General features: G+C 34.5%; 1 protein-coding gene across 13 annotated transcripts in view; it reads right to left on the bottom strand.

Moving 5' to 3' along the window:
* Ptpn13 (protein tyrosine phosphatase non-receptor type 13) overlaps positions 1-15,134 on the bottom strand; it is a 190,967-nt gene that overhangs the window by 160,710 nt on the left and 15,123 nt on the right. For 11 of the 13 annotated variants that reach the window (XM_048784865.1, XM_048784871.1, XM_048784862.1 and 8 more), the window contains exon 1: positions 12,588-12,685. The exons of the other annotated variants lie outside the window; for them this stretch is intronic. In XM_048784865.1, the coding sequence (XP_048640822.1) occupies positions 12,588-12,631 (44 nt within the window). In that variant the 5' untranslated portion in view covers positions 12,632-12,685. Of the gene's footprint in view, positions 1-12,587; positions 12,686-15,134 lie in introns of those variants that run through there. 13 annotated transcript variants of the gene reach the window in all.

Below are 15,134 nucleotides of genomic sequence, written 5' to 3' on the forward strand. Positions count from 1 at the left end.
GAGAGGCTATATTTTCTCCAATGTGTGTTCATGGTGTCTTTGTCTAATATGAGATAACTGTAATTGCGTGAGTTTGTCTTCTGTGTCTTCTATTCTTTTCCATTGGTTTTCATGCCTATTTTGGTGCCAATACCCTGCCGTTTTTGTTACTATAACTCTGTGGTATAATTTAAGATCTGGTATTGTGATACCTCCTGCTTTGCTTTTCTCTCTAAGATTGTTTTGGCTATTCTGGGTTTCTTATTTTTTTCAAATGAATTTCATGACTGCCTTTTCTATTTATGAAGAACAACACTGGAATTTTAATAGGAATTACTTTAAATCTGTATACCACTAGAATCTAGAAATATTTTGAAGGGAGAATCAATAGGATCTGTTGATATGTATGCTCTTCGTACTGAGAAATTGACAGGATGGAGAAACCATTAGCTAAGATGAACAAGATTGTGGGAGGAGTTGATTTGGAGCAAAAATTCTGTGTGATATTGTTTCAGAGTTTCAAGTTTGTTTTGATTTTGGTATGTTAGACATTTAAGTGAAGAGTGAAGATGCTAAGTAGAGATCTGGTTATAAGAGATGGAGATAAACATTTAGATATAGACAGTATAGAGATGGTCTTTGAAAGCCCTGCAATTTCATGAGATCTCTCAATTAGTACATACAGATAGAAGAGAAATCCAAAGACAGAGGAGTGAAGACTAACAAGAAAAAGAGACTAAGTAGAAGTGGCTTCATCCCAAACTCATCTCTTCCAGAGATCCCTGATTACCTCACAATATGTTTAGCTTTTAAAATTGCATTTGTTCAAATGAGGATCCAAACAAGGCCCATGTATTGTGTAGCCCTTTTAATATAAAAAAGTAATCCTTTGGGTATAGTATGCCATTCATCTGTTTAATCAAATTAGTTATACATTTAAACTTCAATGTCTTTTCCTCTCATTTTAAGCCCTAGAATCCTATCAATAGAAACAGAAGAATTAAATTCAAGTCAAATAGGTAAGGTTTTTCTTGCCTTCATTTGCCTACTTTAAAAAACATTTTATGTATTTATTTAATTATTACTCAAAATTCTCCATAAGCCTGCATTCTGTAATTCTCTCTCAAGTCTACAGTTGGTTTTTGCAGAATAAGCCTTTATTAGATTAAGAAATAAAAACCTAATTTAAAGTAAATTTTAAAAAGCTTATAATTTATTTTCAGACTGATTCACAGAGCATGGAATAAGGACACTGGCCCTGTTTTCCATACTGTTATTAGTCTGGAGATAAATTAAACAGAATTTTATTAAGCTAAAATAAGGTAATTATCCATATGCAATTTAGAAGAAAGAAAACAAAATGACCTAATGACAGAGTTGAAAAATTGACTCAAAAGACCTTTTGGAGACATGAAATAGAGAAATCCTTATGAAAGAATAATATTCATTTAAGGCTTGGTTTGTTCTGGATTCTATTATAAACAATGAACTATAGATCTTATGAGGGTCATTTAATATGTATCCAGGCCTGAACTCCACACATATGATGTCATTTGGGTTATTGCTACCTACTGTCTATTAGCATAGAGGATGCAGAGCTGAAGAGAGGGGGAAAGGAGGAGGAAAAAAAGAATAAGACTGACAAAGAAGGAAAAGAATGAGGAAGAAAAAAAAAAGAAATACAGCCTCACTTTCTCTCTTATATATGCACAAGTTCCCAAAGTAAGTTTCCAAACCACTTATGAGAAATGGGACCTGTGTTTCAGTACAACAGTTACTCAGATTTTAGAAAAGCAGTGCAGTACTTGTACTATATATTCAGAAACATTTCCAGCAAAGGTCTGGGACTGTACCTAGTAATTCAACACATTAACATTTCTACAGTAAAACTATGAATATTCACATTAAGTGAGATAAAAAATAATCATAATTTCCTTCATATCAATTCAGTTAGATTTTGTAGCCAAAAATGTTCAGATCAAGTTGTGAATTCAAATGAGTTACAAAATGGCTTCTGCTTTCTTAGACCTTCTTGGATTCTCGAATTGCAGGTAAGGATTGTGAACACATATTTTATTAAAGAGGCATGCTAACTCTATAGGAAATTCTATTATCTCTGAAAGCACTTTGCCATAATTTTAAGGACTTAAGGGTAGAATTGAACCTAATTAAAACTTATATGATAGAGTCAATATTATATTAAAAGGTTATCTTTTTGAAAATGGAGATATAAATGTTTAATTCAATATGCTCTTGCCTATTGTGAATGCAGAGGTTTTGACCCACTAATTATCAAAGTGATCACAGCACAGCAAAGGACCTCTGTCTCCATACCCAGCATGAACTATGATCCCCTTATGTATATACCAAGATCAGGCTTTTTTCTGCTTTTTGAGTGTACAGAATTCAATAAGCCAGTGAGAAACTGTAAGCACAAGATCTAATTAGAGGTATTGGTATCCTATATGACAAAGAGTTACATCCCAAATCTGTGTTTTATGGAGAAACAGGGGAGGCTTCAAGAAAAACAGAGAAGAGATGTCTAGAAAATAGATATCTAAACAAAAAGAAATCTTCAGCCCAGATGAATTAGATATAAACACTCAGGTAATAAGAAACAGCTAAGGCTACAAAATGGAAATTGTTGCTTGACATTTATTTCTAAAACCACCTCCAGTGCAATGACTTTGTCTATTTGAGAATATCTAAGGGTATTTGCATATTCTAGATGAAGAAAATAAGACTTAAACATTGGAATTTGAGTAATGAACACTGTGGTGATTTAATTATGTTCTGTTTTCACTCATCAAGGAGAAATGTGACCCACCATATAAGAACATTGTGACTCAAAGAATATATACAATACTTCTTCTATTTTCTCTTATTGACATTATATTACATGTAACTTGAGTGATATATCATAGTCTAAAAGATTAAATACCCTCCAAAATACCTCCATATTCATATAAAAATGATTTTAGGTATGTCAATGGATAAATGTTGAGTCGTGTTCTTAACTTTCATTGAGGAAACTTATGCAAACTCCCTAAGAAACAATTCCACTAAAGGGCTCAAGACAAACAGTTTGCTTTTTAAAGATTAATTGATCAACTGATATTAGGGATTGAACCCAGGGGTGCTTTACCACTGAACTATGTCCCTGGACCTTTTTATTTATTTATTTGTTTTAAGACATAGTCTCAGTAAGTTACTGAGAGTCTTGCTAAATTGCTGAGGCTGGGCTAGAACTTTTGACTCTCGTGCCTCAGCCCCCTGAGTCACTGGGATTATAGGCACGTGCCACCGTGGCAGAACTTTTTAAAGAGCTTTACTTCCCAACTATTTGTTTGGAACTGGACTTTAGTCTAAGTCTTATTTTTTTCAAATGTTTTATACAGGAACATATACAAAATTACTGATACTTTTTTTTCAAAAATAAATGATCTCAAATGCTATATATTGTTTTTAAAAAAATAATCAATAGATTTTGTCCTCATTACTCATAATTTTTCAGAAAAAGGGGCTTGTTAAAATGACCGGTGAAGCCAGGCGTGGTGGTGCATGCCAGTAATCCCAGCAGCTTGGGAGGCTGAGGCAGAAGGATCATGAGTTCAAAGCCAACCTCAGCAAAAGTGAGGTGCTAAGCAATTCAGTGAGATCCTGTCTCTAAATAAAATACAAAATATTTTATTTTGTATATGGGGATGTGGCTCAGTGGTTGAGTGCCCCTGAGTTCAATCCCTAATACCCCCACTAAAAAAAAAAAAATCTCACATTCTTTAAGATTCTAGAATGTTCTGTAGTATAGTCAATNGTCCTTAGATGCTTTGAAATAGCAAAAAAAAAAAAAAAAAAAAATGACCAGTGAGTAATTTCTTCCTAATGTCTCCCAAAACAGGAAAACAGAGTACTTTTATTCACTTCAGTCCTATCATAAGATTTTATAAGTTACAGAATTTTTGTTTTTGATCTAATGCCACATGAAAAAAAAGAAAAAACCAAAACTCAAAAGGTTTGATTTTTAAACTAAGTTAGTAGCAGACTAAATATACTAAGCAAGAGATATTTGACTCTTGAATAGTTTCTTGAGTAGCTCAGAAAAATAGTCTGTCATCTCAACCATTTCCTGAGATAGATACTGTAATATTCCTTGACAGATGAGGAACTGAGGCACAGAAATAATCTGCCTGAGATTATAGAGCTAGCAAATTGAGGAGTTGGGACACGAATTTGAGCACTATAAATTTTTTCATGTTATAAAATGGATGTTGTTGAGTTAATATATAAAATAAGCATGTACCTAGCACATAATGATTGCTTAATAAATGCAATTATTAAAAATCACGACATCAGTGAGAGGTATCAATAGATAATTTTTTAAAAAAGATTTTCCAGTCTTTCTAGCATCTTACAGATGGAAATTTGATAAAGAAGAGAATGTAGGCCGCATTTGCAAGTATATTAGCTTGAGAAGGGCTAACCTACTGAAGCATAAGGAAAAATTCAAATTTTATCTTTTAGATACCTAATACACTTTCTTAAATTAAAAAAAAAAGGCACTCCTAGCTGTTTTAGTAAGTAAACATGTTAACACTACATTAAAATACAAAAAGAAATGAGAAAAAATTGGGGAAGTCCTCCACATCTTGAAGCCTATGGTTTCTTAGGAGGAGTGGAAAAGAGGAAAGAGCCCAAATTTCAATTCCCCTCACCATACCGCATATTTCCATATTTCTGTCTTTTCTAACATTTCTGATTATTACATTTGGCTTAGAGCAGGGCTTTTTAAAGAGTCATACTAGTGATAAGAGAGATCCTTTCTGTAGCTAAATTTTTAATAAGGTTGCCAACAATAAGCAAGTTATTCCCTTTTAATTCTCTGTCAGTACTTCTGATTAAGTCATGGAGAAAGTCCCAGTTTGGGGCTAGTTTGTTTGTTTGACTTGCCAGTCTCCCTTCTTAACAAATAGAGACATGTCTCAAGCTGGGAGTGTTGCTGCACAGCAGGCTACCCTCCCATAGCTCAGATTTAATCACATAATTGTGTTTTCATGTATCATATTGATATTGGCGTTCTACTTACATTCTACTTAAGGAATGTTTTACTGGTTTTTCCATTCAAGGAAATAATAATTAATCTAAGGTTTCCTTTTTAAATAAATAACTTCAAATATATAAATAAGACTCTTTAAAAATATTAAGTAAAGGGCATTTGATACGGCAAAAATTATGAAAGTAGAAAATACAGCTTAAGAAAATTCTAGTCTTAAAAGAAAATGGCCAGGCATGGTGGCACAAACCTGTGATGCCAGCTATTCAGGAGGCTGAGGCAGGAAGATCCCGAGTTTGAGGCCAGCCTCAGAAACTTAGTGAGGCCTTAAGCAACTTAATGAAACCCTGTCTCAAAAACTAAAAAGGGCTAGGAATGTGACTCAGTGGTTAAATGTCTCTGGGTTCAAGAGAGAGAAAATGGAGGACTTAATAAGATGGTTCATTAATGCAGTAGAAATTTCATGATCCAGAACTGTAAGTTAGAACCTCATATCTCAATAGTCAACACTGCTGATATAATGAAGCCTATTTACTGCAACTCAGTTCAAGGAAAATTTCAAATTACTACACAAAATGTGCTTATGTATATACATTTTATAATTTTCCTATTTAACAAAAGAATTTATTTTTTCAAGATATTTTCCCCTAAATCAATGCCTCTCTCCCCTTTGTAATGGGTCTAATTTCAGGCTAGCTACACAGTTTCACCTCTGGGAATTATAGAGAGAATGCCAAAAAAAAAAAAAAAAAAAAAAAGACAGTGAAGTAATAGATTTAATTGTATAGAATTTGCCACATCTTATAGCTAAAAGGCAATTTTTCCTAATATCCTCTGTCTGAGGCAGAGGGTAAAAAATCAGAAAGCAATAACTGAAAAATGGCTCTTTCATATTTAATATTCCACTGTAATTCCAACTACCTCTTCTAATTATGCCATGTGATACACATATCTATCGTCCATCTACTCCTGCCAAAAGATAAATAGGAATTCAACATACAATAAGTACATAGTCAAGGCATGGAATTTCTTACATGTTTATTTAATATTTTGAAAAATATAAGAAAAATATTGTATATAGTTTAAAATTTCATTCATAGACATTAAAATGTAATAATATTTTAATAGGATTTTGAAAAATAAAAACAAGAACAAATATACTTGATATATATTAAATCTTTTAACTCACATCCTCATTATCAACAGCACATCTCATTCCTGCTTCCTTTCATACCTAATTTTTCTGAATCCTATGACTCGTCTCCAAGATTTGTGGGACAAAATGGGTCTGTTCTTTTTATCCCATTCTGTGCATTTTTTTGTACTTGATTTCCTCCACTTTGCTTCCTCAGATACCTTTGTGCCTTATGCTCAACTTGGGAGCTTTCGAAATTTCAATAAACAAGTGGTCCCTCATCATTTCACCTTTTTATTGTGAGTTTGTGAGTTTGTAGATCTTAATTTCTATACTATCATTTAAGCAGAGAAGTAGGAAATTGAGTTGATAAGTCTTTCTAACCCTCTTACAGCAGAAGTCTGGGTATTTTTCTGATGTATTTATACACTAAACAATTATACCCTCATTTATAGTTCATAGTATATAGACCAGATATGTAATGTGGCATAGTAAGTAGAAAAGGTAGTAATTTAAAATATTTTAAAATAACAACAAACTTAATTTTGTTAAATAAATGATCCTCATCTTATAATCAATGTAATAAGCAGACCATTTATTAAATTCAAAACTGCCTTTCCTCTATCCTACCCCATCCAGTACTGGGGATTGAACCCAGGGGCACTCTACCACTGAGATACAACCCCAGCTCTTTTTATTTTGAGACAGGGTTTTCCTATGTAGCATAGGTTGGCCTCGAACTTGCTATTCTCCTGCCTCGGCCTCCCATGTAGCTGAAATTACAGGCATGTGCCTGGATCCAAAATTGAATTATTGATTTCAACTACTAAACCTCTTCACTGTTCCCACTTTAAAATGAAATTGATGTCATTTATTCAGGCCACAAACTTTGGATTCACCTGACTGCTATTTTATCCTTACTTCCTACATCCAATCTGTTGGAAAATTATGTTGGCTCTACCTTCAAACTGTATCTTGAATATATCTGATTAGTCTCATGACCTCCATTGTTACCCTACAATCTTCAATACTCTATATTGTCTAGAATAGTGCTACCTAATGAACTTCTGTGATGATGTATATATCCTGTATTGTCCATAGTAGTAAAGTCACTAAATACTTGTGGCCATTAAGCCCTTGAAATGTAGCCACTGCAACAGAGGAACTGAATTTTAAATTAATTTAAATTTAAATGGCTTACCTACCATACTGGACAGTGAAGGTCTAGAACACTTTTGATGAAAGGGTTATAATAGGTCTTTCTTCCCTCTCTTGTTCCCTTGTAGCCTATTCCATAGAAATCCTTTTTAAATGCATGTCCATTCATGTCACTTCTCGACTCCATGACTTCCCATCACACTTAGAATAAAGTCTCAAATCCCCACTTAAGCTTACAGTTTCCTACATGATGCTTCCCCAGGTTCTTCCCACCTCAACTGCTTAAACTATCCTTTCAATCCCAAAACTCTCAACTCCAGCCACTGTGACTCTTAAGATCTTGCATTACTCTGGAACACTTCTGTCCTAAATAGCCTCATGTCAGAGACTCCTCCCTTCATTCCTTGATCAACTGGTACTTCACAGAGAGAATTTTCTTTTCTTTTAAATTTTTTTAGTTGTAGATGGACATAATGCCTTTATTTATTTACTTATTTTTATGTTATACTGAGAATCGAACCCAGTGCCTCACATGTGCTAGGCAAGCACTCTGCTACTGAGCCACAAACCCAGCCCCAGAGAGGCTTTTCTTAACCATCTCAATCCAAAACTGTACCACTATCCAATTCCTCACCCTCTCATACCATTATCCAACTATACAATAATTCATAGCATTTATAATATTTGAAAACATATTATAGAATGAATCTTATTGAATGTCTTTCACAACAAAATATAAAAGTCATGAGGACAGAAAATTTGTCTCCTTTGTTAAATGGTGTATCCCCACATGCCTAGGACACTTTCTGGCATGTAGTAGATTCTCAGTGTTATTTATTAAATGACAATAAACTCTAATCTCATAATCTTTCAGTCTCACATTCACACAACATGTATTCATTCAGTGCTAATTGTTTACATGGCACTGCCTCAGACAACGTGCGGAATTCAAGTTGAAAGTAGCTTAGACCTTGTAAATCAGATTACCACTAAAATAATCCTTAAAGTCCTTTGAATCCTAAAATTTTGACCCAATGAATTCAATAAGAAGTAGTTGTAACTATTTCTCTTGGGGAAGAGAATAGAAGATATGATGTCTGTCTTTTAGTGTTAAAACATTTGTATTCCTGAGACCAGTGAGTTAAAAGTCAGGTAGTTTTTCAGTTCAGTATTAAGCCTTTCTAATAATATAGAAAAACTCTTCAGATAATGTCTTACAGTGGTTAAGTAGGAGGAAATAATCATCTGTATGGGTGTCAGAGACTTTCCTGTATTAGTAGAATAAGTAGCCTTAGAAGACTTCTAACAGGTTTTTCACTTGAGATTGTCTGCAAAATGCTATAATGAATGCAACTTAATAAATCAGCTATTTTCTGACAAGTTGCTTCCTGCTTGCTATAAGTAATAATTCTGAAGGCTGACAGCAAGAAACGGAAAATGAGAGCCAAAACAGTGTCAACACACAAATGTTCTACTGAATAATTAAGAACACTTTGTACCTGTGCCTGTAGAAATAAACCCATAATATCATCAGGTTGACCATATGAAATTAACAATATTTGACTCTTTTTATGTTCAAATTAGAAATGAATAGACAAATGTTATAAATATAGTCACTATGTAATTTCTGTATTTATATTATTAAATGGTCAGTCAGTCTTAAAAGAATTTGATTAAAACAATTAAAAACAAAACAAAACAGGAAGCTCAGGCAGGAGGATCACAAGTTCAAGTCCAGCCTCAGCAATTTAGCAACTTGGCAAGAACTTTCCTAAAAATAAAAAGGGCTGGGGTTGCAATTCTCAGTGTTAAGGGCCAGGATGTGGCTCTTAACTCATCTATCTTAAGTACTCCTAAGTTTAATCCCCAGTACAAAAAAAGAAAAGAAAAAGAAACAAAACAAAATCAATTCAATAGCATAGGTCTTCTTCTAAAATTTCACTTAGACCAAACATGGTAAGTCCTTGGTTCCAATCAGTAGAGTCACTCTTAAACTCTATAACTAATAGACCAATTAATTCTTAGGATCTTGAAAAACCAGCTAAAAACAAATTGCATACTAAAATATGTGTCAGTACTAGACAACTAGTAATTTAGTAACAGATGCAAACTTGTTCAACAATAATCAGAATCTGAATGATAATCCCTTACTTCAGTTAGAAATTACATTTTACAGCTAGACATGGTGGCACAAATCCCAGTGACTCAGGAGGCTGAGAAAGGAGGATTCCAAGTTTAAAGACAGCCTCAGCAACTTAGCAAGGCCCTAAGCAACTTAGTGAGGCCCTAAGCAATTTAGTGAGATCCTGTCTCAAAAATACAAATAAAAAGGGCTGGGGATGTGGCTCAGTGGCTAAGTGCATCTGGGTTCAATCCCTAGTATTCCCCACCCTGCAAAAAAGAAATTACATTTTGGGTAATAAGTGAAATTGTATTTCTAACAGGATTTTTTCTTAATTCAAAAACCAAGCACAATTTTTAGGTCTGCTGTTATATTAAGGATTTTTCAATTTTCTTAAACCTACATCTACATATTTGAAGTCCAATGTTAGAGGTATTTCCAAAGTCAATAATGTCTTACTGATATTAGTAGTGTTCCTTCAGTACTGAGATTTTTGGATATGCAAGTTTTATATTCTTCATTATAGAAATGTTTTGCTTTAAACCATGAACAACACAGTACAGCTTTCGTATCAGGAAATTTATTTTGATAGCTTGTACTTCATTTTAAATGCCTATTTTACATTTATCTGACAATTCCAACTGGTTTTTGGCTTACATTAACTACCTGTTTAATTGACTATGACAAAAATATTGTCAGAAGTAGAGGAAAGTCCTAAAAGTAAAATCAAAAAAGAGTAATATCATTGAAAAGTGATGGAAGTTTTCATGGCAAAAAAGGTGATCCTTTTTCAAGAATAGACAAAAACTCTTTGTGTAAAAAAAAAATTGCAATATTAAAGTTTTAATAAGAGCAATTTCTTACATGAATCAACCACCAGCAAATTTAGGGTAGGGTTACTTTGTTCTGTTGATGGGGGTTGTTTGGAACATTATTTTGCTGTTCAGCTTACTGGTATATATTTTGTTTTCTTAGGGCATAGTGGTGATCACCTGTAATCCCAGCTACTTGGGAAGCTGAGGCAGGAGGATGAGGAGTTCAAGGCCAGCCTGAGCAACATAGCAAAACACTTTCGAAATAAAAAGGGCTGGAAACACAGCTCCATGGCAGAACAGTTGCCTAGGATGTGCAAAACCCTGGGTTTACTCACCAGCACAGCAAAGAAAAGATTTTGTCTTAATTTGTCTACAAATTTATTTTGTATATTTAAAATTCAAAAAAAGCTACTCTAAATAACTGAAAAATTAATAATAGATACTACTAATATATTTCTTCTTCTTTTTCCTCCTCTTCCCTCTCACCTTATCCCTTTTTTCCTTCATCCTCTTATGGTACTGATGGTAGCCAGGAATTTGAGTATGCTAAGCACAAGATCTACCACTGAACTACATCCCCAGTCCTGCAATTATCTTTCACATAAAAAGTAAATCGTTATTTGTTTTTCCTAACCATGAATCTCTTAGCACTTTATCCTTAAAAACACTAGTTTTGACAATGAGTTTGAACAATGTTCAACTTCCTAACATAAATGCTCCCCTAATCCCATGTCCTTACTTCACACTGGCAATCTGACTTCCAATATAGAGGGCAGAAATGCCAGATATTTAACAACCCATACCCATTACCAAGCTAATGGTACTGAGACAGAATTTAGTGAGAAGGAAATCATGAAAGATTTTCCTTCCTATAAAAAAGATACATGAACTGGGCATGGTGGTGCATACCTGTAATCCCAGCGATTCCAGAGGCTGACAGGAGGACTACAAGTTCAAAGTCAGCCCCAGCAACTTAGCAAGACCATGTCTCAAAATAAAAAAGAAAAAGGGTTGGGGTGTGGCTCAATGGTTAAGCACCCCTGGGTCCAATTCCTGGTACCAAAAATAAAAAGTAAAAAGATGCATGGGAGGCAATGTCTTTATTCTTCCTCTAGCTATGCAGAAAAAGATTAAAATAGCAGGGTTTCTTGCAAGGTCCACCTTTGGTTGACATTTGGGAACTTCAGGAGAGTTCCCACCACTCCTAGAACTCTTATGAGTGACTGTGTCTGAACTTTTTGTGCAAACAATGTGGTTTATGCAGAACACCTGCTTTTCTTCTGGGAATCTGGAATTTATTATTTGGTAGGCAGAGAGTGCACACTCGATGAACTCCCAGTAAAAACTTTGTACTGAATCTCTAAAGAGCTTTCCTGGTAGACAATACTTCACATATGTTGTCACAACTCATTGTTGAGGGAATTAAGTACATTCTGTATAACTCTATTGGGATAAGACTCTTGAAAATATGGGCCTAGTTTCCTCCAGATGTTGCCCTATTGACTTTTCCCTTTGCTGTTATGTTGTGTCCTTTTGTTGTAATAAATCTGTTGAGCTGAGTCCTCCTGGCAAATCATGGAACCCAAGGGTAATCTTGGGGATTCTCCATGCTAGCTGGAGGGATGTCTACAGGCAATACCTGTAGCTGTGGAAGCCATATTTACTGCAACTACAGGAGGATAAACCTAAGAACTAAAGATCATTTTCAGAACAACAGCAGCGGGGCAGGTGGAGGAGAAGCAAGCAAAAACAAGGAAGCAAGGGACCTTGTGAAGTGTATGACTGACTAAACCTTTGAACTTCCTTCCTCCAGACTGCTTATGTTCAACATTTTAAAATAAGATATGCTATCACTTGCAATGAAATGAATATACAGACTGTCTAAAAAACTGGTGATGTGACGGTCAAACAGGATCATCTGAGGGTATTATTTTTGGGGGGTTTTAAAGAAATTTTATACTGATTTCTCAAGGAAATTAATATGTAAAGAAAATATGCTCAAAAGATGTTTTGTTTGTTTCTTTCTTTTTTTTCCCTTCTTTAATGGTACTAGGTATTAAATCTAGAGGTACTCTACCACTGAGCTATATTCCCAGCACTTTTTATTTTTTAATTTTGAGACAGGGTCTCACTAAGTTGCTGAGGCTGGCCTCCAGCTTGCCTTGGTCTCCCCAGAGTTTCAGTCCAACTTCTGTATTCAGAAAGTCCAGCATTCTCCCCCAGGTTTCCCCTCCATAGGCCACACCCTGGAAACTCAAGGCTCTAAGCTTGGGCAGTCATAAGGCTTATCTTGTCTCTATCTCTTAAGAGATCATCGTCTTTCCTTACCTGATGTTCAGTATCTTGAAAATTGTTTCAGATATTCTATCCATATTTCAGTTGTTTCAGGTAGGAGAGTAAATTTCATCCCTGTCATCCCATCTTGGCTAGAAGCAGAAGTTTTATTCAATTATTATATTTATTTCTCTGCACTAAACCACAACAAATGGCATCTTAGTTCAATCATCCCTGATGGATTGGGGTCAAATCTTAAATGGGAGATTGCCTCTGTAGATTATTTCTGTGGATCTTTTCACTAACAGCCTTAAGGGCAGTCATTCTTCTGTTTAAAAAGCACATTTGAAAGAAATAGCATTAAGGCTAAGGAATTTTAATGCTAGGGGAAAGAATGGAAGTTTGTGCAGCTAAGTAAGTCACAAAGTAGTTTTGCTTCTATAGAGTTTCTCTAAGAAGGATTTTTCTTTTATAATTCTTGCAAATGAAAAGAACATTCATGAGAAGAGCAGGGAAATATTAAATGTGACGGCAGGAAAAAGGAAGAATGGTAGGCCTTGAAAAGGAAAGACTGAGAATCAAATTTTTCTAAGAAAAATCATGTAGACCAAGCATCTGATATATTTACACAAAACACATCATCTTCCATACATTTTACAAACTAGTCTTTTGTTCTCTTTCCTCACAAAAATCTAATATTTAAGGAATATGTTAAGGTGATATATTAATCAAAACAGACCCCTAGCATTATCATTACTACTATTATCCCTTAATAAATGTCAAAACCCAATATGGCAAATTTATGCAAGTATAAGGCTAAGGTAATGTAGGCACAAGTTGCTCAATAGTGACCAGTGGTCTTTATTTGTTCTATAGACATGTTTTGATTGGCTTGTAGAGTGATGGCCCACACCACGATTTGCAAAAGTGTGCAATTTCAACCAACATTTAAACATCAGAAAATTTTATAAATTAGATTTCACATCAAAAGCTTGGGGAAGGGGAAGGGGATATAGCTCAATTGGTAGAGTGCTTGCCTTGCATGCACAAGGCCCTGGGTTCAATCCCTAGCAACACACACACACACACACACACACAAATCTTGGGGAAAATACTAGGAGATGTGGCAGTGTTCAGGTGGGTTGCAGATTTCACCCCACCCCCACCACCTCCTGTTAATTATAGTCTGAGCTCTTAAGTTGACTACCCCCAAAATATCTAATTTCTTTAAAGGAAAAATAAGATTCCTAGAAAGAGAGTTGGGAATGGAGCTCAGTGGTAGTGCGCCTGCCTAGGGTGTACAAGGCCCTGGGTTTAATTCCCAGCACTGAAAAAAAAAAAAAAAAGCCATCTTTGGGAATCAATACCTAGAGGCTCATCAATGATAGGCTCTACCACTGACTTACAAACCCAGTCCTTTCCATTTTTAATTTTGAGTCAGGGTCTCACTAAATTTCCCAGGTTGGCTTTGAACTGCACTTTGCAACCCTCCTGCCTCAGTTTCCCTACTAGTTGGGAATATAGGCATATGCCGCCATAGCCTGTTACATTTCAGTCTTTATACACTTCGAAATTTGTAAAATGTATAACCATTAACTATTCTAAAAAATAGCATACTTAAAAATAATAAAACAAACTTTATCTGCTCTAATTACCAAAATTTACACAATGCATGCCCTTTAGAGGACAATGAAACTGTTACTAAAAGAACCACATAATTATCTAAACTATTTGCATGTAGACAGCAATACATAATTCTTAAGTACAAAGAAAGAAAAAAGGAATATGAACAGAATCAGTGGATGCAAACAGTCATTCTAAATTTTTTTGTCTTAAAGAACTCTAAGAGTACAAATTCCACTTCTCTAAATAAGAGCAAATGTCAACAACCAAATATATGGTGAATGAATTTTAAAACCATATGATAAAACTAAAATTTAGAAACTTTTTTTTTCTCCTATCAGACTCTTTTTATACTACCACATTCAAAGCATTCAAGTCTGCTGAAAGAATTGATTCAAAGGAGAAGAAAAGATACTTTGTTTGTAGTCACCAACAGTTTGGGACTCTAAATAACAGCTGTCCTCCAAACTAAAGGACAATTTTTAAATGCCCTTAGCACCAAATGGAGACTTGGTCATGCATTATTCTTAGCCAACACACTGTAGTAAGTTTATTACTTCTAACCTGAACCCAATGTTAGAAATAATTATCACTACTAACATATCTAGAGTATAAGTACCCAGGCTTTGGAACCAGATTGCCTGGATGCAAAGTACTGGCTGTCCCCTAACTATCTATGTTATTTTGGGTAAATTAATTAATTTATTAATAGTCTATTTCAATTTCCATATCTGTAAAAACAGGTACAGAGTAGCATCTACCTTAAGGTTGTTTTGAAGAATAAAAATCTTTCCATATTAAATGGTATATTTTACAAATATATACTATCATTATTATAACCTGAACACCTTTGTAAAACAGTAACCCAGCCTCAAATAACATCTTTTAGTTTGTCTAAAAGAAATAATTGTCTAAAATAATAGAATACATGAGAACCGGTGAGCCTCCTTCATATTTAGACAAAAAAAAAAAAAAAAA

The sequence above is a fragment of the Marmota marmota genome, unplaced genomic scaffold (assembly GCF_001458135.2).
Source record: "Marmota marmota marmota unplaced genomic scaffold, marMar, whole genome shotgun sequence".
NCBI classification, from domain to species: Eukaryota; Metazoa; Chordata; class Mammalia; order Rodentia; family Sciuridae; genus Marmota; species Marmota marmota.